The sequence below is a fragment of the Dasypus novemcinctus genome, chromosome 7, assembly GCF_030445035.2.
Source record: "Dasypus novemcinctus isolate mDasNov1 chromosome 7, mDasNov1.1.hap2, whole genome shotgun sequence".
Lineage (NCBI taxonomy): Eukaryota > Metazoa > Chordata > Mammalia > Cingulata > Dasypodidae > Dasypus > Dasypus novemcinctus.
Window position 1 is genome coordinate 90,195,742 of NC_080679.1, and position 26,224 is coordinate 90,221,965.

At 45.3% G+C, this 26,224-nt stretch overlaps 1 protein-coding gene across 26 annotated transcripts in view; it reads right to left on the reverse strand.

Annotated features, from left to right (window-relative positions):
• Positions 1-26,224, reverse strand: part of TANC1 (tetratricopeptide repeat, ankyrin repeat and coiled-coil containing 1) — a 259,413-nt gene that overhangs the window by 38,946 nt on the left and 194,243 nt on the right. For 11 of the 26 annotated variants that reach the window (XM_058300842.1, XM_071216386.1, XM_071216383.1 and 8 more), the window contains 9 exons: positions 20,361-20,624; positions 15,119-15,241; positions 13,539-13,820; positions 12,725-12,882; positions 10,032-10,263; positions 8,739-8,905; positions 6,315-6,922; positions 3,178-3,286; positions 2,260-2,382 (listed from right to left, as the gene is read on the reverse strand). In XM_058300842.1, coding sequence (XP_058156825.1) covers positions 2,260-2,382; positions 3,178-3,286; positions 6,315-6,922; positions 8,739-8,905; positions 10,032-10,263; positions 12,725-12,882; positions 13,539-13,820; positions 15,119-15,241; positions 20,361-20,624 — 2,066 coding nt within the window. Of the gene's footprint in view, positions 1-2,259; positions 2,383-3,177; positions 3,287-6,314; positions 6,923-8,738; positions 8,906-10,031; positions 10,264-12,724; positions 12,883-13,538; positions 13,821-15,118; positions 15,242-20,360; positions 20,625-25,841; positions 26,118-26,224 lie in introns of those variants that run through there. The other 15 variants (XM_058300834.2, XM_058300836.2, XM_058300841.2 and 12 more) reach the window with 5 other exon arrangements.

A 26,224-nucleotide genomic window follows, 5' to 3' on the forward strand; every position in this document is an offset into this window, starting at 1 on the left:
CTTATTACTTTATTATGCTGCACCTTTCATTTACTGTCTTAAAAACTCGTACTCAACAGAGGATGGCATTTTTCATTTGCTTTTCTGCATATTAAAAGAACAACTAGGCGGCAGACTTGGCCCAGTGGTTAGGGCGTCTGTCTACCACACAGGAGGTCCACGGTTCAAACCCCGGGCCTCCTTGACCCGTGTGGAGCTGGCCCATTGGCAGTGCTGATGCGCACAAGGAGTGCCCTGCCATGCAGGGGTGTCCCCCGCGTAGGGGAGCCCCAAGCGCAAGGAGTGCGCCCCGTAAGGAGAGCCGCCCAGCGCGAAAGCAAGTGCAGCCTGCCCAGGAATGGTGCTGCACACACAGAGAACTGACACAACAAAATGACACAACAAAAAGAAACAGAGATTTCTGTGCCGCTGACAACAATAGAGGCGGACAAAGAAGACGCAGCAAATAGACACAGAGAACAGACAACCGGGGTGGCGGGGGGGGGGGGGGTGGGGTGGGGAGAAGAGGAGAGAAATAAATAAATAAATCTTTAATTAAAAAATAAAGAACAACTTCTGTGCCTGTAATTCATGAAAACAGATCTTGCCATTTTTATTCTTATTTCTTTCTTCCTTTTTATCATTATAGAATTTAATTAATTATGGAGAAGCTAAAAGATAGACTTTCAGCTGAAATGAAAGCTTGAACCATGTTATTATGGTAAAGTTCAACTTTTATTTCCATAAAATCTAAGTGGAAAAAAAATTCTTAGGAGGACTTCTTCATTATGTGAACTCTAAACTTAAGAAACAGCTTTCTCTACTCTCTATTAGAGCAACTTCATCTAGGAAGTAAGAATTCCCTTTGATCAGAAGCAGCAGCTTGGAGCTAGTTTTCCTCACATAAAAACTGGCATGCCTGCCCACCCTCTCTATAAAAAATTGCATGTATGTTCATTTGTGACACTGAAACCTAAAGGTCTGCGTGGAGGGGGGGGACAGAATATGCAAAGGAGCAGGAGCCAAGGCGGGAGGGCAGCACGGGGTTCACACGTGTAGCTGCAGAGTTAGTGCTCGAGAGGGGCCAGGCTGAAATCCAACCGCCGCTGCCCATGGAGCTGCGAGCCGACGGGGGCTGAGCCCACCTGCAGGAGGCGGCACTTCTGTTTCTGCAGAGACACCACCTGCGACCCCTGGGGCAGGCCTTTCCCTTATCTACACAAAGGCCTGCACTGGGCAGCAGGGCTCCATGCAAGCGGCACTGCGGGCCCTTCCTGATGCACTGCTCCGTGGCCGCCCCTAACACCCCCATGCCTCCAACGCGGAGACGTATGCCCGGCACACGCCCACCCAGCGCGGGGGACAAGCCCGCAGCCCTGAGGCTCGGGGACAGCCGAGGGGCAGTGCCAGGGGTGAGGAGGGCAGACGCAGGGAGGAGAGGCGCAGAAGCTCCCCAGGGGCCCCCAGAGCACCCCCTCTCCACGTGGCCATGAAGAGCAGAAGTGGAAGACACAGCTGTCCCGGTCTTTCCCGGATGCCCACGTAAGGGCCTCGCTCACGCTACCGAGACGGGGACAGTGGGTCATGGTCACGGCTCACAGGACACTGCCTCAGAGCTTCCACAGGCAGCCGTGCTCATCAGGGCCCAAGGCCGGGGGCCTGGATCAGCAGGCCGGATGCAAAGACCTTGCTGGCCCTGCCACTTTTGGCCCTTCTGTGCTTAAGAGTCTTAGACCGCATGTAACAGGGAAGGACAGTCTACCCAGAAAAGCTCAGCGGAACACCGTGGCATGGCAGCCGCTGACCAGGGCTGAGCAGCGGGTACAGGCAGACACACGGCGGACACTGAAGGGCTTCAGTGAGATTTCCCTCGTGTGCCCAGCCCTTTATGTCACTCATCCACGTTTAATTTTATTTGAACCATAAAGAGATGGTTCAGATAAGTAACCCAGCACACCTTAAAACTCAATTTCCCTGGAAATCTCTCTCCAACCTTTGCGAACTGCTTGTCACTTTTGCTCTGATATGGTCACCGTGGGCTCTTAGGGCAGCTCCTGACCATGCACACCTTCCTGCCTGAGCAAAAGCTCAGCTTCTAGAAAACGTGCAGTAATCAGAACATGCAAGCCTGTGTGATTTGCATCTGGGCAAAAGCATCTTTGGCAGCTCCTTTCGCTCTTCCTGCACTCTCCAGGGCAGGCGGAAGCAGGATTCCGGGCAGAAAGACAGCCATGCTGGGGGCTGGGAGCTGCAGACTCTGTTCGTTCGAGGCTTCCTTACCTTCACATTGGGAGTGTAGAGGTTCCTGAGAGAGGCCAGGGCGGCAGAGAGCCCCTCGGTGCTGTAGCCGATCCACAGGGCTTGGAGATGGCTGGAAGAGATCCCAGTCTTCTTACTGAGGCCCTGGAAACGATCAGAGGTAACCTGGCTCAGCGTCTCCTTTCCCGAGAACAGCATCAGAGTGACATGCTGCACTGACAGCAGTGAGGGCTGCGACTCGGACCTGTGAACCCTACCTAAACTCAAGGGTCAAGGAATTAGCCTGCCTCTCCCCCTCGAACTGGACCTCTGGGAAACAGACAGTAGAGATTTTCTTTATACAAGTAGTCCAGTCAATTAAAGAAAGAATAAACAACAGAATCAGATCACCATTTTTTTTTTTATCCCTAATGAATGAATGATTCCAGGAGTGCCTGGGAATGGCTGATGACATCACAAAATGAGAGGCATGCAGAAATTACGTGCCTCCCGACAGAAGAAACTCCTACCATTTATAAAGCAATCCTGCCTCCCCCTCACCACCCTGAATCCCCCAAAATATCAAACCTCAACACAAAGTCTCTAGATCCTGCGAATGCGTTGCAGGAAATTCACAGGAAAGAGGAGCATGTTAAACTACACCATGAGATATAAGGACAATCAGAAAATCTAGGTGGTAAGAAACTAGGCATGCCAAATAACAATTTTTCCAAAAAATAAATAATAAACCAAAGGGAATAAAATGGAACCTTTAGAAACCCAAAGGAGAGCTAAAGGGAAAAAAGCTTACCCATAGCCATTAGATATACACTTGGGAAATAAACTATTAAAAAATGCAAGGAAGTGATTATGATGAAAGAGAACAGTGATTATTCCTGGGGAGGAGGAAGGGATGTGTTTGGGACGGGGCCATGGAGGGCTATCAAAGCCAAACCTCACCTTGAAAATGTGTGCCTTGAGAATATGATGGCCGAGCTCCATGGTTTGCTGGCGGTTCAGCTTGCCCTCTTGTCGGGAGAACATGAACGCCAGGAGAGCATGCCCATTCCTAGGACAAGAAATAAAGGTTTTTATCAAAAGCTGCTATCCCCAATAAATCACCACAGGACCTGGCAATGCCACTTCTAGGCAATGCTCCAAGAAAGGGGCAACGGGTACTTGAACAGACATGTGTACACAGTGTTCAGAGCAGCACTGCCGACAGTGGCCATGTGTCCATCAATAGGTGAATGAAGAAAATGTGGTTGACACAATGGAATATTATTCAGCTCTAAGAAAGACTGTCGTTCAAGGACATGCTGCAATATGAAAGAGCCTAGAAAATACTATGTTCTGTGAAATAAGCAAGACACATAGGACATATGATGTCACCTATGAGAAGTACCTAGAAATGGCAAATTTGCAGAGAAAGAAAGTAGACTAGTAGTTACCAGGTGATGGGGGAAGGAGGCATGTATATTTAGTGGATATGGAATATGAGTAAATAAATTAAGATTAGAAAAAAAAAAAAATAGGCCCTGCTCCACTGCACCATGGATCCACAGTGTGTGTGTCACCACGTGATCCCCCAAGCTGTCCTCCTGGTGCTTCAGCATCACCCTACATACCAGGTGAAAGACTGTCTCTCTTTAGAAGATGACACAGGCTGTTTTTTCCTTAAATGACCTCAAAGGCTTTCTCTGGGATCCCCCAATGTCTGCGAAGCAGCCCACAGCAGCTAGGCCAGGGAGAATGCTTATCTTTGCAATCACTCAGGTGCAACCCACCACTCTGTTTTCTTCTGAGGACATGTTACCCTCTCAGCATCTTAGTTACTGATGTATGTCCATCACAAAAGTGTAAGTCTCCATGAGATGAAGGGTCCTTCCTGTCTTAGTCAAAGCTACAGTCCCAGTGCCTCACCACGTGCCGGGGCTTGGTAAATAACCAAAGAAGTATTTCTTGAATGGAGGGAGGGACAGACGGACAGATGGGCAGATGCCACGACCTGGCACATTCAGGCCTGCCCTTAGGAGAGTCACCACCAAGTAAAAAGGCCTTAAGCGGATGGACAAGAAGGCCAGGCCATGCTCAGCAATACTTAATGATCATAGAAGCTTGGGTCCTGGAGGGAACACACATCTTAGTGGGGGAAAGGAAGTGAAGACAAATGAGTGGGCTCTTGCTGTGGGCTGGGCACATGCTGGACACTCAACTCACACCATCAATTCCTCCCCCACTAATCCTGTCACATAGGGGCCATCCCACCCAATTTACCCTCCATGTTTGTGAGACTCATTCTGTCTATTCAGACTCCATGCCTTTGTCTGAGCCAACAGGTTGAAAAAGACACTGAGGGGTCACTTACTCCCACAGCTGTCACTTCTGCATGATGTGACTGATTCTCTTTGGGTTCACTCTGACAAACCTGAGAGCCTATTTTGTTGGGGAAAAGTGGTTGTTGTGGAGGGAAGCATAAACATTGTTAAAAAATAATGCTTTCTCCTGAATCTGTTTTCTAGTAGTTGCTAATCTTGATGATTGAAAGCATACATCATTTCAATTGTATTTATCTATCTAGATATATATGCCTGTTTCTCAAATAAACCACATTGGGGGTGAGGAAACCAAGGCGATGGAGATGGAGACTTGGTTTCAACAGAATGAGGGAGGCCACGCTGTCCTCTAGAAGTCCCGTCCTGTGTCTCGTGGCCTGTCTCTCCCATGAGCACTAACCTATGATCCCTCAGAAACAGTCCACCTCCTCAGCCTCGAGTCTGGGATTCTGCCTCTCAGACGAGAGCCTCCCGTGTTCCCATGGAAACCAAGCTCGGCCACTTTTCAGGGCCGAGCTTTTCCAGGCCCCCAAGCCCTTCTTGGTCCCTAACCAAGGGCTGGTCCCAGGGTTGAACCGAGATGACAGCAAAGCCACCCATAGCCCCCAGGCCACTGAGCATTGTGGACACACGGATTGCATCCACCATAAAGCCTCACCACGCTAAGCACCACAGAGGGCCCTATGGGGTGGGACAGCCACACACCCCCTCAGTGGCCAAACCAAAGGATTCCAGTGCTCTCGGCTAAGCTCACAGCTTCCCACCTCTGTGAGGAGACAACTCGCCACGCGATCCTTCCACAGTCATGCACCTCTACAGGATAAACCACTCAATTGCCCTTTTTAAACAAATATTGCAAGGAAAACAAACAGAGGTTGAGGAGAAAAACCTACAGATGAAGAGAGAACAGAGAAACAAACAAATTCATTTTATGGATTTTGGATCCTGATCTGAACATAACTAAAAAAAGGGGGAAGAATTGGAGAAATCTGAGCACAGCTAAATATTTGATGGTTTTGATAAATGATGACTGGTTTAGAAGTGGTCATGGCATTGCATTTAATAATGTCCCCCTTTTTTGAGGTACATGAGTTATTGAGGGTAAAATGTTATGACATGAATTAATATATTTCAGGAAAAAAACAAAACAGGTGCAAATATTGTAAACTGTGAATAATGCTAAAGTTTAGGAGATAGGAAAAGCTAGGAAATATCAATGAAGACTGAAGCTTTTACTTTTTAACTTCATAATTCTTTTCCTGGAATTCTAACCAGGAAAAATAAAAAATAGTGAGGGAGGGAGGAGACCCTTGAGGTGCCCAGAGAGTCACAGGTAGAGAAACTGACCAGCGTCAGCAAATCCTCCGACTCCTCTGGAGCTGACAGAGGTCACACTTTCCCATAGGTGACCCCTGTAAAGCTTGGGGGAGAGGGGTGGAGATGGAGGATTAGAAGAACATGGGCAGCAAAGGAATTTCACCGAGGCAGTGCCAAGCCTCTCTTTCATCCAAATGTACTGAGGCGTCCTCAAATTCTTGAGGCGTCCTCAAATTCTAACAACTGAAGGAAGGAAGCTTCTGTACAGAAAGGGAGGATTTCCCACTGCCCCTCTTTTCACCAAAAAGGGGAAAAAAATAAGAAAATAAAGTAGCAAGACCGCATCATTGGCCAGGTGTTGCCTGTCCATGAAAGCATGGGCACCGCATTGCTTGAACGCCTTTCCCCAACCCCTCAGCAGCAGGCAGCAAGCGGCCTCCGTACCTGGGCTCACACAGAAAGGCCGTGGTCTCCCCGTCCGCTCGCCACACGAGCCACTCCCTGAAGGATGGGTGGCAGAACATGCGGGTTTTGTCTCGCCTTTTAATGAGGAAGCAGGACAGGGCGTCCATCCTCTGCTGAAAGTCCTCCCACCCCTGCTCGCCTTGGATGTGGCCAGCATTAATAGCCTGAAAAATCTGCTCGTCCGTCATGGGGTGGAGCGACGCGAGGGCCACGTTCAGAATCGGGAGCGCCCTCTCGAAGGCGGACTGCGTCATGAACTTCATGTTGCACTGCAGCAGGTACAGCTCGGACAGAGACACGGGCACGACCTTATAGCTGGCACTTTTAATGACCAAGTGCCCCCGCTGGAAGAGGTCCAAGGTGAGCTTGAGGTACAGGTAGGAGCCAAGGCTGCGCAGCACCAGGTGGCTGCTGACCTTCCCGATGAGGGTGGCGTCGGCCTTGCCGTTCAGGGAGATGTTGCCGAGGATGTCGGGGCTGCTGTGCACCCTGTGCTGGACGTACGCGTGCAGGTCGCTCTGGATGTCTTTGTTGTCGGGGAAGTCGTCTAAGGAAAGCTTGGTGAGCGGCAGCGCGCTCACGATCTCCTGTGAGGGGGGAAACAAACCCACAGTGTTGTGCCACGCAGATTTCTTTTCTATTTTAGCAGCATTTCAAACCAGATTCACTAGTGTTCTTTCAAGGAGGATTTTCCTGGATTACAGAGACTCGTTGTTTTGTATTCAATCGTGTAATAGGATAAGCAGAAGATAAAAAGCTTATGTGAAAGAAATCCTGATGCGAGATTGAATCGGTAAAGCTTTCTCGGGGCCCTCGTCTGAGGAGCCAGCGCCGAGCTAGGTGGAAGAGGCCACCCTGCTGGAGGTCTGATGCCCATAATCCTGACACTGGGCTATGGGCTACCTGACAAGGACCATGCAAACGAGCCCCGTTCATCTAGGACGATGGCCAGATGCCCAGGCACGGGGCTTCCCCCCACCTGCTTCACAAACTGGGGCTGTGGAACCCGACGGGGGACTCTCGACTGCCCCAAGCTGTGTCCCCATGACAGCCTGCCAGACGAGGGCGCTGCGCCTCCAGGGCCCCCCTTGGCTGTTTTAATGGTTGCTGGGTTTTTCCCCTCCTCAAAACTTGCATTTTTAAAATGAACTTTTAAAATGAAGTCAACTTTTCAACTGAAAATACAGAGTACACACTGTGCACAAATTGTACACGTGGGGTGTCATTCATTTTCACCAACTCGACTACACCTGTGTAACTAGCCAGAACATCACCAGCTCTGCAAAAGCCCTCGACCCCTTCCCATCTCAACCGCCACCCCCAGATAACTGACATCACCATCCTGACGTCAAACAGCAGAGGCGGGTTTTTGCCCGTTTTGTTTGGTTTCACTCCCCACTAGCATTTCTGAAGTACTTTAGCAGGAGTCCTCACTTAGTGAAATAACCATAAGAGGCAGAAGAGCACTATTACCCTCATTTTACACAAAAGTTTAACTCAACTGCTGAAAACTTACACAGTTCATAAGTGAAACCTAGGATTCCTGTTCCCGTGCCCAACTGATTTTTAGATTCTGCTTACTGTGTAAAAAAATTACTGAAAAATGTATGAAACAAATGTCCATAAAAACAAGCATCAAATTCTGCTGAGGTCTAATTCCACATTTAATGCAAGGAAAAAGTCAAATGGTGTTTTTAAATGAAAAAATAAAATAAAAAAAGAAAGAAAAAACAAAAAAAATTTTAAAAATAAATGAATATCAAAAAAGGACAGGGATAAAGGGAAGGAGTCAATGGCTAAGATGTAATCTTAGGGTTCAAATGGTGGGGGGGCAGGGGAGGTAGGTAAAGACAAAGAAAAATCACTCTTCACCAAGCTGCAAATACCACCTCATTTTTCTAAGTTTTATGACAAAAATAGACCTTCTCTTGAAATAGGCCTAAAAACATCTTTTCTTCATTCCCCCCTTCCCCTTTATGAGAAACAAAGCACCACCCCAAATGCATGCAAATAAGTACCAGCAGGAATAGCTGTAAAGGCTAGCAGGCCTGTTGGACACCTCAAACAGCCCCTAGACTGGTTTCAGTTCAGAAACTTGGATTATGGTAAATCAAAACTAGACACTTCTATTTAAGAAACGCAGGCACAGTTCAATGCTGACAGCAAACATGCCTGACATCTTTTTTTTTTTTTTTTTTTTTGACATCTTGATAAAAATGCTTTGAAGGGAAAAAGGTTAGAGTTTAGCCCATTTGGAGCTCTGCAGACCAATTTTTCAAAGTCCTAATATAGTTTCCAATTAAGCAGCTCAATCGTTGACAACAGTTTTAAGTGATTGGTATTAATCACTGTAAAGTTTTGGGTATGGGGACTTGGAAAGAGATTTGAGAATTCTTTTGTTACCTGAAAATTTGCTCTTACAGTCACAATCAACTTCAACCAGGCAGGAAATTTAGAAATAATTTTGGTAATAAATGAAGAAAGCGTATCTCCATAATCAGGTTTATGAAACTCAGCTTCATTTAAGCCATCTATCAAAACAATGTATTCTTCTTCAGGAATTTTCTGCTCTAAAGGATAAAATAATGTTTTGAATTAAGAAATTATACTTTTCTATAAGATGGCACCACCCAGCATATTTTAATGCACAATTTAAAGTGTTAGAGAAAACTAAAAATGTTTACATACGGCAAAATAAATGGTTTTCACAGAAGCATATTTTCTATAACATTTGTAATGAAAACTGGAGCACCGAGCCAAAGAAAACCAATTCTCACAAAACTGTTCAGAAACATATTGCAGTACACACATTAGCAGACTCACTCTCAAGTATATAACACAGGTGGCGCCTCATAAACCATTGTCACTGGGGTGCGCTACAGCAGAGGCGACTGACTCGCAGCAAGGGCCAACCTGGGAGAGACGCCGGGTCCCTGTCAGAGCTCCCACGCTGGAGTCCAGGAAAGGCGAAGTGACCCCACAAAGGTCACGACCACCCAGCTCAAGCCACACGACCAGGTGGTGCTGAGAACCTAGCTCTGGGGACTCCAAGACAGGACCCCTTCCCACCAGCCGAAGCATAGCTTACTCCTAGATTTCATGCCAACTTCTGCCCAGGGAACTGAGAACCAATGAACACCTCCTGGCGGATAAATGAGCTCAAGGATGAGGGCAAACACAAAGAAGGACAGAAAACCAAAGGGCCTGAGATGTTATGAATCCCCCATTTTGTGGGATATTCAGGGGTAAAAGTCAAATGGAAACTTCTAGAATTGGCTTTAGGTTTCAACTCAACTGAGCAGGGCCCTGAAAAATAAAAAAAAACAGATGCTGGCAAATGCTCCCAAACAGTCCATTTATTCTCCTATTACCAGAAGTGCAAACTATGCAGGCAACAGTCTTCTAAGGCATGGGGCATCTGAATAAACTACGGTTACAAACTGACTACTTTGGAAATGTTCAACCACCGACTGACTTGTTTTAGGTAAGGATGGCTCCGAACACTACACCATCTAGGGAGGGGCGTGAGGAGGGAACACTGTGGAACTGCTGAGACGGGACAAGATCTGCGCTGATCCACCTGCGTGCTCCCCGGCCCCCATCTCGCTTCCGCGGACTGGGCTGACCACCCTCCTGGGAACCACCCGGCTGTGTGGATCTAGGGAGAGGGGGCTCTGGGTGGCCGCTGGGAGGTACCGTTTCTCAGGCTCGTGAGCGGTTCCAGCACGCCCCTCTTGAAGGCTGCCGCGGGGTCCTGCACGCACGACCGGAGGCTCAGCATGCTCTGCAGGTGCGGCTCCTTGATGAGCAGGTCTCTGTAGGCGGCCAGCTGGTGGGCGCGGCAGAGGAGGGCAGCGATGCTGTGCACAAACTCGGGCACCAGGCACGTGTAGGTGTTGTCGGCCTGACAGTAGTGGTAAGCCACGACCTGGGGGGAAGCGGGGCCGTCAGGGTCACCTCACCCTTCACGCAGCTCCTCCCGGGACTCCAAATGAGAGCGGGGCTCTGCCCGTTCTCCAGGATAACAAGATACTCTGCCTCTATCCCCCAAGACCACATCATTATTTAGCTTAATTCATTCACTGAGTCCTCCTTTCATTCATGTGGTTTGCTAAGTCCTGGGCAGATCTTTAATGGCAGCCACAAATCAGTCCTGATTAGAAAACAGGACAAATTACTCTGAAATGAACATAAACCAATGAAAGTCATTCCTAACACCTCAGGTCGTGCCTAGCTTAAGGCAACTCCAAGCCACCCCCACGGTCTTGACATAAAAAAATGCCATTTCCACTACATTTCTGTTTTCAAAAATCACAGCACCCTTGGGAAACTGTTCTACTGATCCCAAAAAGCAGATGGAAAAGTTGGTGGTTATGACAGCCAGGCAGTAAAGTCCCAGCTGCTGCTTGTCTGGTAGGAGGTCAAGCCCCCAACCCCCTCCCCATGAGTACACACACACACACACACGCGCACACACACGCTTTTTCAAGTGACACTGTAGAGAAGCTCAAAGAGGACATTCTTCTAAGGGTGAAAACAGAAAACACCAAATTTATGCCTTTAATGTGAAGGGGCACACATATGAACAGAGGTACCTGCCCAATTACAAGAGAAATATCAAAAGTAGAGGAGGGGATGAGTAGTGTCCCCTTTGTTTCAACAAACCTGAAGTGGCAGAAGGTTATTCTGTTAGAGAGCTCTCACGGAAAGTGGCACTATATGGGAATATCTTGGGAGTGAGAGGTACACTTTATAGAATGGAAAATCTGATACCTTTCCAAATGAGGATCAAAGGAGAAGCATAAGTTTGAGGCAACAAAGGTCAAAAAAGGCAAGGTACACTTATGTAAAGACCATTATATTTTTCAGAAGTGCCCGAGTTGCTGCCATCCCCCTCAAGCTCTACAACCCTCTGTGATAAGTAGGGCAAGCACCACCAGCTATGGGTCACAGCTGAGGGCAGCAGACACCGAGGTTAAATGCATTGCCAAGGTGACACAGACAGCCAGTGCGAGCTTTGCAATTAGATGCCAGGTTTGCAGACTGTGAAAAAGCAAGTGGCAGTAGGAGGTATGGAGAGGTTTTTCTCAGGCCAGTTTGGAACTGCCATGTGACTCCCATTTTAGATTAACTTTATCACCAACACTCAGAGGAAAGCTGACTGCTCCTCAACTATCCCCTGGACAGAGATTAGCAGGAACATATAGCAAGACCCCTGAGATTGCACAAACCCCCATGCAGCTTCCTCAAGGAGCCACCCTGCACCAGGGTCTAGGACAGTGTTTCATGAAATCAGTTTGGAACCACAACAGTTTTGTTTTGTTCAAATAAAAAGAACTGAAAATATCAGAGTGTGTTACAGGATGTAAGAGTATAATTTAATGATGCTTTTGCTTTGCTATGTGTGTGATTATGTGTGCATGTGTACTGTGTCTCTAGTGTTAGATGTATTTCTTATTGTGGGCTACAGTCAAAGGGGCTGGGAAAGTCACTGTAGCAAGGGCAGCTTTGAAGTTTGCACTGCAGCCTCTCCTCAGATCACCTATGCATGGCCAGATGACAGTTTTGTCTTATTGGTCAGAGCTTCAGGGCTGACCACACAAAGTGAGGAGCAGCCCTGAAGCTGCTGGGAAGCAGATGAAGAGGAGGAATCTTGGGCAGACACCCATTTGTTTCAGTTCCCCTGCAGCAACCTCAACCCCATGGGTTCTTCTCAACTAAACGCCCCTCAACTGCTGCCCAAGTCTGGTAGGTCTCCGGCTTTACTGACCCACACCACTGTTGCCAAGGGAGACCCAAGCGGCTCACTGGAAGATAAAGACAGAACCAATTTACTGCAGGAGGGGCGACTTATGAACCAGTGATGGATGCTAAACAGAAGGAAAATTTCAGAGGGACCTTGCTGACCATGAATTTAGGATGGGAGAGTGAGCCAAGTCTCTTTTTACAGCATCATAGGAACAAGAAGAGGCAAGGAGGTGAGAATCTGAGGCAACGGAGCTCGGGCAGAAAGGGTCTGGCTCAAGTTAAAAGCTCCTGACCTTCTGGATCTCGTACCAAATTAAGGGAGCATGACGCTTAGGAGGATGGATTTGTGGCAAATGCCCAGCATATCTTCTGCTATTTTGAGGAACTCTATGTTTAAGACAGATAGAAGTCCACTGCCAATGTCATTCTAAATTTATTTTAATTAATACCTTTTATTTGGAGTACTGTATCACAATTTTTCCAAAAGTGATTCTTTTGCATTAAGCAATTGTTGTCTCCAATATAAGATCTCATTTACAATTCATTTCTCAGAAGACAAACTAGCAAGAAGTGTGAGTGAGTTTCTGTGCTTCTCTCTCTGCCTCTCCTTGGAAAGCTCCCATAAAACAAGAGCTGATTACCTTGGAAGCAAGGTGTTTCACCGCATCCTCTCTTGGTCTCTGGTTTTCAGGAGTTCCAGACCCAAACCCAGGGGGACTTTTAGCTGTGTTGGGACCACTTGTTGAAGAACCAGGTGAAAGCAACGGAGTGAAAGGGAGCTCCGGGGAGGGATCTGAAGCTGCAGGGAAGACAGACCAACTCCATTATTTACAATATCAGAATAAAGGGAAGGGGGGAATATCAAATGCATTTCTTGATTAGTCCCAAAGAGTATTGTAATGGCTAATAAGTGCACATGGTATAACCACTGCTTCCAGTGCCCTTTATCAAATTGTTTTGTTTTAAAAAAAGACTCAGGGCTCACTTATACTTGTTCACCTTGTTTAGAGATAGTCTTTATGATTTTGATAAACCCAGCCTGGAAGACGAAGGCTATGGAGAACTGGGCATTAAAAAATTCTACACGAGGCTCTATCTGGCTCTTTCTGCCAGGAATCTAACCTCTAGGTTTTAGGACCTAAATTCCCCCAGGGCACTTGATCAGGCCTTATTGCCCCACCTCTGCCTACACACATAGGGAGACAGACATTAGAGCTCAGGAGGACAAGGGCAAGCTGGCCTCCCCCCACACCACCCCCAGCCCAAGCTGTAGCTAGATAAGAGCTATGATGAATAGAAATATTCAAATGCATTTTTTAACATGATTGCAAACCTGATACGGCAGCTGGAACAACTTGAGAAAAATTGGTAATTTATGTCTACTCGAACAGCACTTTCCTCCATCTATCTTACATTACTATTATAAACTAGACAAGTAATTAAACACGGACATACTTTTAGATGATGAACTGGGGCTGTTAGAAGCAATCTGCCTCATGCGGCTTCCATGGCAGCTAAGTGCCACCAACTTCGAAATGATTGCCGTCTTCCCAAATCCCACATTTCCAACAACTACTGCTCCTCTATTTTCTGCCAGTTCTGTATTCCTCAAGTTTTCTTCGATCTGGTGAAAGAGCCAATCCCTTCCCACAAACACAGAGTCTGTGGTTATGCTCGGTACTTCAAACAACAGGGGTTTCAACAAAATGTCTTGTGGCTTGTAGGGAGCAAACCGTGCTTAAAAAAAAAAAAGATTATTTTAGAAGAATATCACAATTTTATACACTAAGAAACTCGGAATACAGTGTCCCTTATGCATTACACTTAGCACAGCCTTTAGTATTTTCCAAGAGGGATCTCTAAGTATTCCCGACCTGGTTCTAGTAATACCTCTGTGATGCCTCACACCACAACGGCCCTACAAAGTGTCCTATTACAAAGACTTCTAGTCTTTTCATGCCTCCGAGTTATTTTCATTACTCAGAGGCAAACGAAAAGAGGATTAGAGTAAGTGATGTGAGGGACCAAACCATATCTCCTTAGTTGATCTGAGACTGTATTTAACACGTTTCTTCCACAACCATATGGGAACAAAGTTTCCCTAGAAACAGGGCCAGAGCTTTCGGTGGGTTGAGGGCCTCACGTGGTAAGTGTGCTGACGACACCCCGTGCCTAACAGGTAGACGCAGGCGGAGGTCACACAGTCCAAGGAACTGAAAGAAAGCTAATTCTTTGTTGGTAGCAAAATATCTAGGGAGTATTACCCTAACGCTTACTTCAAAATAACTTACTGCAGCACGGACTTGAACAGATATTTGTATACCAATATTCATAGCAATATTATCCAGAATAGCCAGAAGATGGACATAACCCAAGTATCTATCAGCAGATGGATGGATAAACAAAATGTGAAAAATGCTTACACAACACAACATCATTCGACCGTAAAAAAGAACGAAGTTCTGATACATGCTAAGACAAACCCTGAAGAGAGCATGTTGAATGAAATAAGCCGGCTACAACAGGACAAATATTTCACTTATATAAAATAACCAGAACATGTAAATTCATGGACAGAAAGTAAATTATAGGTTACCAGAGATGGAGAAGGGCAGGGAATGGGGAATTAATGCATAAGGAATACAGAGTTTCTGCTTGGAATGATGGAAAAATTTTGGTAAAGGAGGTGGTGATGGTAGCACAACATTGTAAATGTAATTAATACCACTAAATTATATTCTTGAAAGATTTTAAAATGGGAAATTTGTTGTATATGTTACCACAATAAAAAAAATTTTTTTAAGGTTATAGCAGTATTATTTTTCAACTCAGGAAGTAATTTAATCATGTTTTAAGGAAGAACCTGTAAAAAATTATCTGCTTCAGCAACTTACAGATAAACTTTTAGCACGCATGCATATACACTTCACATTGTTATTAAAACAGATCTTTAAAATGCTGGTTATCACAGACTCTCGACGTTTAGTGAATGAGCTAATCCCGCCCATTATCACAGTGGATGCAAGGACAAATACCTTTAGCTTCCTGTGCCCTACCTCCTGCCGTACTGTGCCACGGTAATCTAATTGACGTTCGGAGAGGAGCATTTCTCTGCCCATCTAAGTAACTCAGGTCTTCCAATTTTGTTGCGCTCGTCGCTGTAACAGTAAACTAAAGTTTAGTCTCTTCAAAATTGAGTTGAATTTCATACCTGAATTACTATAGATGATAAATCACAAAGCAATTCAATTAGAATCTTAACAAAATTTACTTAAAGGTGTTTTTGGCCCTAGTTAATTTTCCTGGCAATATTTTTAATCAAAAAGAGGTTAAAAAGGGAGGAGGGGGTGTACTCCTTTTTCTTCAAAGTCATGTCGATATGGTTGACATAATTCTCCACTATTCCTGGAAGGAGACAGACTTCACCATGCATTTTTATGAGGAACCTTGACAGTCGTCACTCCCTAAAGCTTCGGTACTTACTGCAAGCACATAGACCGTGGTAGACCCTCGATTTCTGCTCCTGAGGGCCTCCACTCATGCTGGGAATTCCAAGTTTGTTAATTAAGCAAGCAGGTTCTGCGTGCAGAATTCCACAGTGCCCAGTCCTCAGCAGTAACAGGGTCCCTTTCTTTTGATAAAGTGGACTTTATCAGAAATAAATATATTCCTACGCTTCAAATACTTGTGTGTGTGTAGTTTGTATGCTTTTTTTTTTTAACTTCTGAAAATCAATGAATCACATTTGCCTCTAACAAAAATGAGTAGATTGAAAGCACATAGGTAAGCTGGTAAAAAAACATTAAAAGCCTTCAAAACATACATTGGATTATAAAATTTCTAGTGCAAAAGAATTTTGTTAATTCTCAGCAAATTTTGGCAGCAAACACATAGCATGTTTTCCCTTTTAAAAAAAATCCCCTCATATTTACATATATACCCTAGTCACAGTGAGAGAAATCTAAACAAAATTAATCAACTTTAAGTTATGGCTCAAGTGGCGCAACATAAAGGACTGCTAACCCTAGACATAAGATTATCTTCCAGGATAATAAAGTCTACACATAATTGGGGAGCAAATGAGGATGGTACAGGGAGTTGTATTCCAAGGACTAAGACCTTTAGGACTGGTGAAATCACTAGTGGCACCAAGCTGTGAGGGGCAGAGGTTGAACTGGCTCACCTGTCTTCTGAAACCCCTCTGAAAAGGCAACACAGCATCCAACTGATGACCAGTGCCAGTTGTCCTTTCTATGCCCACCTCATTTCCCCTCCTAAGGCTTCAGGCTTTTTTCCCCTCCCTGTTGGCACCAGCCCCTCTCATTCCTTCATACAACAACCCCCTGGGCAGCCTGGACAGCTCCGTGGACGGCTCTGTGATGGCGTGCGTCCTCTCTTGCTGCATTCTGCAAGGGGCAACCAAACATCTGTCTACTCACCACCCCACGGCCAGTGGTGAATCCAAGGCCTTGATTTTGCAATGTCATGCATTTATGTTTCTGTGTTCTTATGGTGTAGACCCACAGCCTGTTTACTCAGTGTACACATTTATGTGAATACTCTAGGCAACAGAGTACTTTGCAGATCTTTCCCATCAGAAGGACTGAGCTAAGTCCTCACGCAGGACCTCCCAAATGGACTTAGTGACGGCTCTCCAAAGGGGGCCTCTACCTTGTCTCCAGGTCCTCCACAACCAGGAGGGCGAAGTGAACCACACCCAAGGCGGTCTCCTTACAACAGCACAGCTCAGAGAACACATGTCCAGGCTCCTGCCTGGGACCTGGGACCACGCAGGCCTTGGTGAAGGCCCCTTCCTAGGCAAGGCTCACTGGGAATGCACTTGTCACGTCAGTCAGGGGGCAAGGGCAGCTGCAGCCGAAACCCACAGGCCAATTCGCTTCAGAGCCAGAACGGCCACGAAGGCTGCATTTCAGCCCCAGAGATTAGAAAGATGTTTTGAGCCTCAAAAAAGGGTTTCCTATTTCCCCTCTTTCTCTGCCCCTGAACATAATAGTCAGTTTAAAATTTCATGATAATGGAAAAGATTAAAAATGAGGTTAAAGGGCATTCTGAATATAAGATGGCAAAAAAGCCCTAGTTTGACACAGATGCTCGGGAAGCATCTCTCTCTCCAGATTTCCAGTCAGCAGTGCTTCAGCTCCCAAGTATGCGACAATACACCTTCAGCAACTCCACTGCTCTGCCTGATTCTCCATTTCAAACCTGATGAGGCTGATGCTGCAAGTCCCCGGCTGCCAGCTGCCTCTGCTTCTAAGGTGTTCTCAGAGCCGCTGACAGAGACAGTGGCAGAGGAGCAGCGAAGCTGACCTGCTCTGCGATGGGCCCGGGTGTTCTCCACAGACCCAGGGAAGGAGACGGGAACCACATTCTGCCTTCTCACATGCCCACAGCAGACTCCTGGACATTACCAGTAGAAGATTCAGGCTCAATTTCAGTATTTAACAATAAATGCCTTCAAAATCCTAAATACTATTCAGAGCTAAAAAAAAATCATAGGCAAAGCAATAATTTCTTGATGCAATCAACCTACTGCTAACATCTCTATAATTAAATTAATTATACCCTTACTGCACATACACTGTGTCTAACGACTGAGTGAGCAACACATTTCAAGAGGTTGCAGGAAAGTATTTTGAGGGGTGGGCAGGGGGTGCCTTCTCTAAGCTGAGCAAAGAGAAACATCTGCTCAAACAGTGAGTCGTAGCCGTCTATCCAAGGTAAATGCCAGTAAGTCCAGGGCAATTACCAGCTAAGAGTTTCAAGAAAAGGAGACAGTAATTGTGTTTTGAGGTTTCATAGAAAATTAAACTAGGTGTTCTGTGACTCACAAAGTATTTCAAAAGAGAAAAAATGGTGTGTTGTGTCAAAAATAGAACTCAATTCCCCAACTTCTATCCAAGATATAATTTTACATGCTTCTCATTCTAATTTTTAAACAAAGAAAATGCTGCCTATGTCATACATTTTGCCACACTATGCAGCAGGGACCTGCAGCATTCCAAATCACCCCCATGCTAACAAATATCTTTAAAACAAAATCTCTGTATAGTGAAACAATCCCTAAACCTAGCCAACTTCTTTTTTTTGGAGGTACTGGGGATTAAACCTGGGACCTAGTACATGGGAAGCAGGCACTCAACCACTGAGATACACCCACTCCCTAAATTTTTGTTTGTTTATAATCTTTGACAAGAAGTTTTCACTGTACCAGACAGTTAACCAGAGTTCTTTGTCACAGGCTCAATGACAGTAAATGGCTGGCAACCACGGGAACTCATGACACACTCCAGCCCCTCCTGGAGGCCCGATCCCACGGGGAGCTTGTAACAGTGGCCTGATCACCCTTCCTGCACCTGCCTGCCAGTCCTGACTCAGCCCCCATGCTCAAGTGCTTTCCTACTAAATGAGTTAACATGGACCTTAGCATGTAAATACTTCTTCCAAGAGATTTCAATATGTATGATCCTTACCTATCACTTTATTCCAACTGATTGCCTTCCACCAGCAAGTACTGCCAACTGCCCTGTCTGTAGCAACCTGCCGTCTAGTCACTAGACACCAGTCTATATACAACCTCAGTCTATTCTTGTCAACGAAATCTTGCCATTCCCTCTTAACTGAGGTTCAGCTCGGAGAGTAAGGTGGTGGGTAATGAAGAATCTACAGGACTCCTAGCTTGTTCAAAGACACTATGAGGTAAGGCACTCGCTTCCTTATTTCCTTCCAAAATATGCTTTTAGTTTTTAAAGTATGCAACACAGAAGAAATGAGCAAATCTATTAAGCCAAGCAGTCCCTGCACAAACCCTGAGGTAAAAGCCCTCCCATGCCACAGGAGGTCTAGCTCAAGTGTATGTGCAGAAGCTAATGAATGAGCATGGCAGACATCAGAAAGCCCTGCTCTGTAATCATGGCAGTCTCCTGGAAAATCTCAGCTCACACCCACTGTCACCTCACATGGCAGGAGACCACATAAAAGAACGTCGAGCAGAACACATGACCCCAAATGGGATGCTTTTAACACTTTAAAAATTAACGTATTAATGTGCTCCCTAATTTAAAAATAGCTTGATTAAGCTGAATACAAGTTTCCCATTTGTTGAAGTCAATCTGGGATAATACAAATGAACCATTCATCATAACTAGGTAAATATGGCCTAAAAAGCCTTGGGTGCAATATATTATGTTAAGGGGGGCAGGAGGGAATTCTTCTTGTGGAAGAATCATCACTCAATACTCATATGCTCTCCAGTATTTCTCTCTGGCAGACGTGCCAAATTCCTCTTCTGGAACAAGGCCATTTTACTTCCTTTGAAAGTGAATTAGAGTTGTGTCTCAGAACTTTTCCATTAAGGCTATTTATTTATCAGCTGCTTCAGAGTTACATTGTAAAATCCACCCAACAACCAGAGTGACCTACCACATCCTGAAGGAGCAGAGTCAATTACAGAAAAATCCTTTGATGTAGGAAAAAAGAATCTGGGTCCATATGTTAGTAGAGTAGAAACTTTAAGTACTACATTGGTAACAAAGAATGACTGTTACAAGTTCCTCTTCTAAATTCAGCCCAGGAAGAACATGGAGTTTAGAAACTCAAGACCTTGTGCAGACATGATAGCTCAGAATCCTTGCTTAATGACTACCCAATGACAAGTCAACTCTCAACAGTCATGGGCATTGGGGTCCTCTCTGAATTCCAGCTGCCACATCCTGCTAGAGCAGGTCTGTCTTGCTCATTTTTATTTCTGTAGTTGAAAATTCTCACTTGAGCTGCTTATGTTTTAAGCTGCAAGCTCCATTATAACAGAATTATAAAGAAAATCAACCTTACTTCTACGGTGGGTCTCAATTATACCAAAATAAGTATGAAGGCCAGATTAGAAACTCTTTGAACTGATATTAACAAACACGCTCTAAACAATGATGCCCATTTACCAAAATGTAATAAAAAGTCATGAATCTACTCAGGCTTAAAATATCAAAAACCCAGGGAAGAGTGTTTGTGCTTTCTTCCAGTATACACAAAGAGCCATATATAGCCCAAATCACAGACTGACAGAATTCAGGGTGGTGCAGACCCAAAGACCAGTAAGTGCAGCCTTTTCATGTTTACATGGGTAAACTGAGGCCCAGCAAAGGTGAGTGCCTGGGTGAGATTCCCAGTGGCAGCTTGCTACGCTAGACCAGGTAAAGGCAGTGAACACAGGACACTGCAGGTCCAGGGAGATAATTCTGCAAGGGAGAGGCATGACCTTACCTGCAACTGAGTTGGGCCGTGGCATTATTAGCGAGCTGGAGCTCTGAGAATAAGGGACGGGACCATCTCCAGCTGAGACTTCAGCTTTGGGCAGCAAGCTCTCCGCTGACCCAGTGGTCTCCTCTTCTGCCACTGGGGAGCAATTATCTGCCCTGCGATCATGAAGTACTCCCTTCTGTACCCCTAACCTTAGGCTTCCGTCTTTACTCCATTCCAAGCTGGAGCCACTCCGGTCATCATTTTCGGATGAACTTGTAATTGTGGCTGAAATGAGAGACCAAGACACTTTGAAGGAGGCCAGGCAGAGCTGGGCTGTTGCTGCTGAGAGTTAAAACATAAAACGGCCCTCCCCATGATCAGTGGGCAGTTTTCTGGTCCATACAGATTTTTTCAAAGTACGTTTCAGACACTGTAGTTTAGTAATTAGATGAATGTTGCTTATCAGGGGAAATCACTCTATAGGGAAGGAAAAACATTCTGATAAGATAACGAAAAAGCTGTCTGAAAGTATCTGGAAGTTAATGGTAAATCTATGTGACTTGTCAATTACGTGTTCTCTCCTTTTAACAAAAATGAATTGCTTGCAAAATAATTCATATCTCATTAAATCTTTCAAAACTTTAAGCATCCTTTCCAAATTAATATTTGTTTATGGGGATGGGGGAGAAGCACAATGATTAATGTAGAAAATATGCCGGAGAAAACCTACAAAAACAAAAGGACAATTGTAAAAAAAAGTCAAGCAGAGAAACTGATCCTTGGAATTAAACTTCATAACATCTGTTCAAGATACTCCGGAGAGGCTAAATTCATTTTATTTCTTTGGCGACACAGAACGCAAAACATCCGTGGTAACCAAGGCAGAGAAAGTACCAGCGTGCAAAAGTATGCTATGAGTGCCAGGGAAACTTAACTTCTAAGAAAGAAAACTAGCACAGGAAAAGAAATTAAGAAGAGGGGACAATTGTGTTTAAGGAGGGATGTGATGGAGGAAAGACACTATACTCACCCTACAGAGCTCCTGCAAACAGTCACCTCTGATCTAGACACGCCGAGCCACATATGACAGCCTTGCAACCCCAGGGCGCCCAGGCCACTCAGGCTGCCCCGCTGCTGACCTGACCCTGGCTTGGAATTCTGCCATTAGGTCTTAGAAATCAGCTTCCTCGAGAAGGGGCTGTGCCCACTGATTCTTTTGTGTTCCCTACTTGGTTCTCAGCAGTCCAGGGGTAACTGCAAGCCTGCTACATGGAGGGCACCCACCCATAGTGCATTTGGACCCCAGCTGCCTGAATTAAGTTGCTTCATCAACACACTATGATAAACTACGTTTATCAGCAGCCTGACAACGTAGCTCAAATAGAGTCAGTTATTTAGGATCAAAGGATCTGAAAGGGTTTTGTTTTGTTTCTTTTTGCAATGTTCTTTGAGGTTTAGAGGCAATCAAAAGACAAAACTATTTCCTCCCTGTGCCTGTGACCACAGGGCATCCTGTTACTAATTCTAAGGCTCTCTTTGCGCCTGCTGCTCTAGCCTGGATCCATTATCCTCGAGTCCTCTGCGTATTTTAAAATCCCACGTACCCGCTGGAGCCCCTAAAAGTATCTAAGGCAAGCTGACCTCTGCCTTTCTTGAAGAGCACAGTACCTGGAACATAGTAGGGACTTAATAAATGTTTGCATAATGAATTAATGAGCGAACAAGCTTCAATCCCATGGGCGGTCAGACGCTATATTTAGCCTCCTTGCTATCAGTTCAAGATTGTCAGCATTACTTCTCTAATCAAAGTGTCAGTTGATTTGGGGAGTGGCCCATCACATTTTTTGGTGTCCATCATTGCTCCTAGGATTCCCAAGTGTTCTCTCAGCAGTATTAACCCACCTCTCCACTTCTGTGGATTCAAATTACAGCCTTCGTTGCATTTTTAATGGTCTATTCACATGAGCATAGGCCTAGCAAGTAAGACTCTTTCCACCCTAAAAGAGCCAGTGGTGGTGGTAATAGCAGCAGTTTTTATTGAATGTTTCCCTTATGCTAGGCACTGTGTGGCACACTTTGCAGGAATAGTCTAATATATTAATGAGCCATGCTTATTAATGTTAACCCTGTTAGTAAGTTGTGGGCATAAAATACAGGCAGTCCTGTAACACCGGTTATGTTATAAACCTTTATTTATAAATCCAGTGTTTGAAACTCAGAATGCTTTCCCAGAGACATGCAATTGGTTAGGTTCCCAGGCTAGCCCACTGTCTAGTTATGGGTTAAGTTCCAGACTGGGGGTTAGGAGTGTCTGTTTGGTTATATTGTTGTGACTGTTTTATTTGGCTGAAAAATACACAGAAGATCAAAGTAATGTTTTTCCTTATTTGCTCTCCCTAAGCACCACAATCAAACCACCAAGGATCTGAATCTTAACTTGACCTCAAGCAGTGGGAACAGGGACTCAGCTCTCCCCGCTTCCTGTGAGAAGTGATGGCAGCCGCAGCAGTGCTTCCTGGGAAGCTGACTGAGGAGAGCGTGGCAAGTCCGGGCAGGGCTCCTGGATTGCAGCGATAGGCCGAAGGTGCCCAGGGATGGATGGGTGGAAACACTTATTCCCAGCAGTGAAAGGAAAGAAAATGGGTGGGGGGAGGCTCCTAGCTTGCGGAACAGTAGCTGGGAAGAGAAGTCCCAGGGGGGCAGCCGTTTTTAAAAGGAGGGTATGATGGGGACAGTGTTTATAAGCAGGAGCTGCACTAGGCCCCCTGTGCTCATGAACTGAGTTCATGTAAGAGAGGCATCCCACCACCCTCACCCACCAGGGCTCCGAGAGGCAGACGCTCTGAAGCCACAGGCCCTCCCCAAAAGAAGCGCCACTGAGATTCCCCCACTTCTCGCTATCCCTCCCTGGGATCCAATTCCAGGTCCCGCCTGCACAGCTGAAGGCAACCAGGGTGCTTCCATCGCTGCTCAACGAGGAAGCCTGGAAGCGGAGCCAGTGGGGCAGCTGAAGGCCCTACGAGCCAGCTCTCCTGCACAAGTTGAGAATCACACCAGTCAGGGTAGCTCCAGTCTCCAAGAAAGAGAAAAACTAGTTATTACAATAAAGGACAAGCTACTCAAAATATCTTCCAGGCTAACAGAAATTCAAACTCCTACTTAAGTTAACCCAGCCACCTTCAAATTAAGGCAGATACATAAATGCAGCCTAAACTAGGCAACATCTTAACTAGGACAACTTTTTTTTTTTTTAAAGCTCTAAAACCTAAGTGCAATTTGCCATTTCCTGGTTCCTGGATAATCTTTCAAATTTCCTAACAATTTAAAAATTCTAACATCTTATTTCTTCCACCAGCACAGATGCCAGCTTAGGTCAATTAAGGCTTGCCATCACAGCTAGACGGGGTCTCAACCACTCTTCCCAAATGCAGGATTCTGTAAAACGAGGCTTTATCAGGGCTTATGTTTCATCAAAGTGTGAGGTTAGGCTGTGTCACACGATTTAGTATTCAGTTAGGTTTTGTACAGGTCATCGATTCACATATGCCACTTTTGACTCACCATGTAGTTTTGAAATTCCCTTTAGCCAGGGAGAGTGTCCTGCCCTCTTCTGTAGTTATAGCACATTTAACCCTGTACCCTACTCATGTACAGGGATATACTAATTCCTAAGCACTTTCTCAATATATTAGGATATATATATGCTCACAAATACCCATGAAAAGAGATGGACGGGGTCAGAATCACTGACCTCTACTTCTCAGCTAAAGAAACCTCTCTCTCTCAAAACTGTATTCCTCTCCTCATATATATATATTTTTTTTTTGGTCTGCCTCTTTTGCCTTTGGAGGGTCTTTCTATGTTGAAAAGAATATATATTTAGAATCGGGGGGCGGGGGTCAGGTGGGGAATCAATATAGGTCCAGGGCCCAATAAGTAGTTTGGGGAGATCTAAATCAAATTACAGAACACCAAAATGAAAATTAAACTGACTACAATATTAGTTCAGAATTGTTTGTTTGGGAAGCAAGGGCCAGTGATATCAAAGGTGTGCTACGTTGAACAGAACTCTCTTTCAGCTGCTGAAAAGAGAAGAAATAAAAAGTACAGGGAGCTTGGATTCAAACCTTGGTTCTTCTCTTTTGAGGACCCATAAGGAGGTTTGTGTCTTGGGGTCCAGTGCCAGGAACAGGTACATTTTTGTCTTTACCTTAATACCATCATCTTATATATTTGATGTTGTTTCTCTCTTCACACTGGCTACTAGGAAACCTAAGGGTATTATGTTCTGCCCACTAATAAAAAAAGTGAATAAAACCTTATGAACCTGGCCACTCCATCTTTTCTCTTACTCTTATTTCCTTTCCCCAACTCACACCTTCAGGGAAAAAAAAATCTTGTTTTATTAAATGTCTATTTACAAGCATTTCAAATTCTTTGGGGAAGGATTAAATATTAATGTAAATAAATATGTATTCTTAGGAAATAACCACAATAATGGTGGCTAACATAAATATAGACAATAATGCTAATTATGTGCTGGGGTCTGGTCTAAACCTGTACCCTACCTTGACTCTGATTCTTCCTAGCATCCTTTGCCTTGTGCACAGGAAAGCCTCACACTACCTGAAGGCTTGTTCTGCTGTAGAAAGGTAACTGACAGCTGTTCCCATCCTGCAAAACTATTAGTAGAAAAATGTAAGCATGCATCTGAGTGTACAAATTTATGAATTATGTACTATATTAATATAGAATAAGACAAAATCCACATAAAGATAAACCCAGTAACTGAAATTTTCTTCAAGCACTTTGTAGACTGCCCTGCATTCTCAATTTTCAAAGCAAGGACTCTATAAAGAGAATAAACTGTCCTTCCCTGGCTTATGGACAAAATTAGGTACAAGGAGTACTCAAGAATATTCTCCCCACACAACTCAAGAAAAATAAAGTAGCATGGAAACAATTTTTTTAACCTCCATATTCAGTTTCGTGGTTGACAGGAAGAATTTAAAAGTTAAAGACTGGACCAATGAATTAAAGATCAAAAAGAAAAGAAAGCACAATGATTTCCTATAAAAATGGGAGAAGGGAAAGAGTGAATGAAAAAAAGGGATGTCCAAGTACTGTACGTAGCTACTGCCTCCTTCGACCTGACTGAAGAAAGATCAGTAACAGCTCTGGAAAGGGAAGCTCCACTGTCGCAAAGTCTAAAGGAGACGGGACAAGGATCAGAGAGACAAGAGGAGGGAGTACTGTGGAGAAAACCATTGGCCGCTTCACCCGATGAGAAGTCCGCTCCTCTGCTTTGCATTCATGCCTCACGTGTAACACATGCCACAATCTGAACTCCCCCGACTGACAAAGCGCAAGACTGCTCACATAAAACCAGCAAGTGCTAAATACCTAACCAGACATGCTGCCCCCACACCCAACTCCAAGCCCGCCCCACACAGAGAATAACACAGAGAACAAACCACAAAGAGAACAGAGCCTGCAGCTCACCTGGCGCCACGGCTTTTAACCTCCCTCGGCCCAGCAAGGAGAGGGTCCAGTGAAGGCAGCCATGCTACTGCACCAAAGGGAGGGCAGCTGGAGCCACCTTCCACGCCAGGGCACTTCCTGGCTTCTCTGCCTGGAACCGCCCACAGACAACGGTTTGGCTTTTCAGGCCAGGCCAGTCTAACCCGCTGTAGGTCTCTGCTTCCCCTCTGGTTTTGCACAGCAAGCCCTGTACTTTGGACTGTGACAGACGGATCTCTGTACCAAATCTCCAGCTCTGGGCTCACCCGCATTGCGCAAGGCATGCTCTGCTCGTACACGCAGCAAGGCCAGGGACCTGAGCCATGCATTCACAGCAGCATTCATCAGGTCCTCTGATTTTGGAA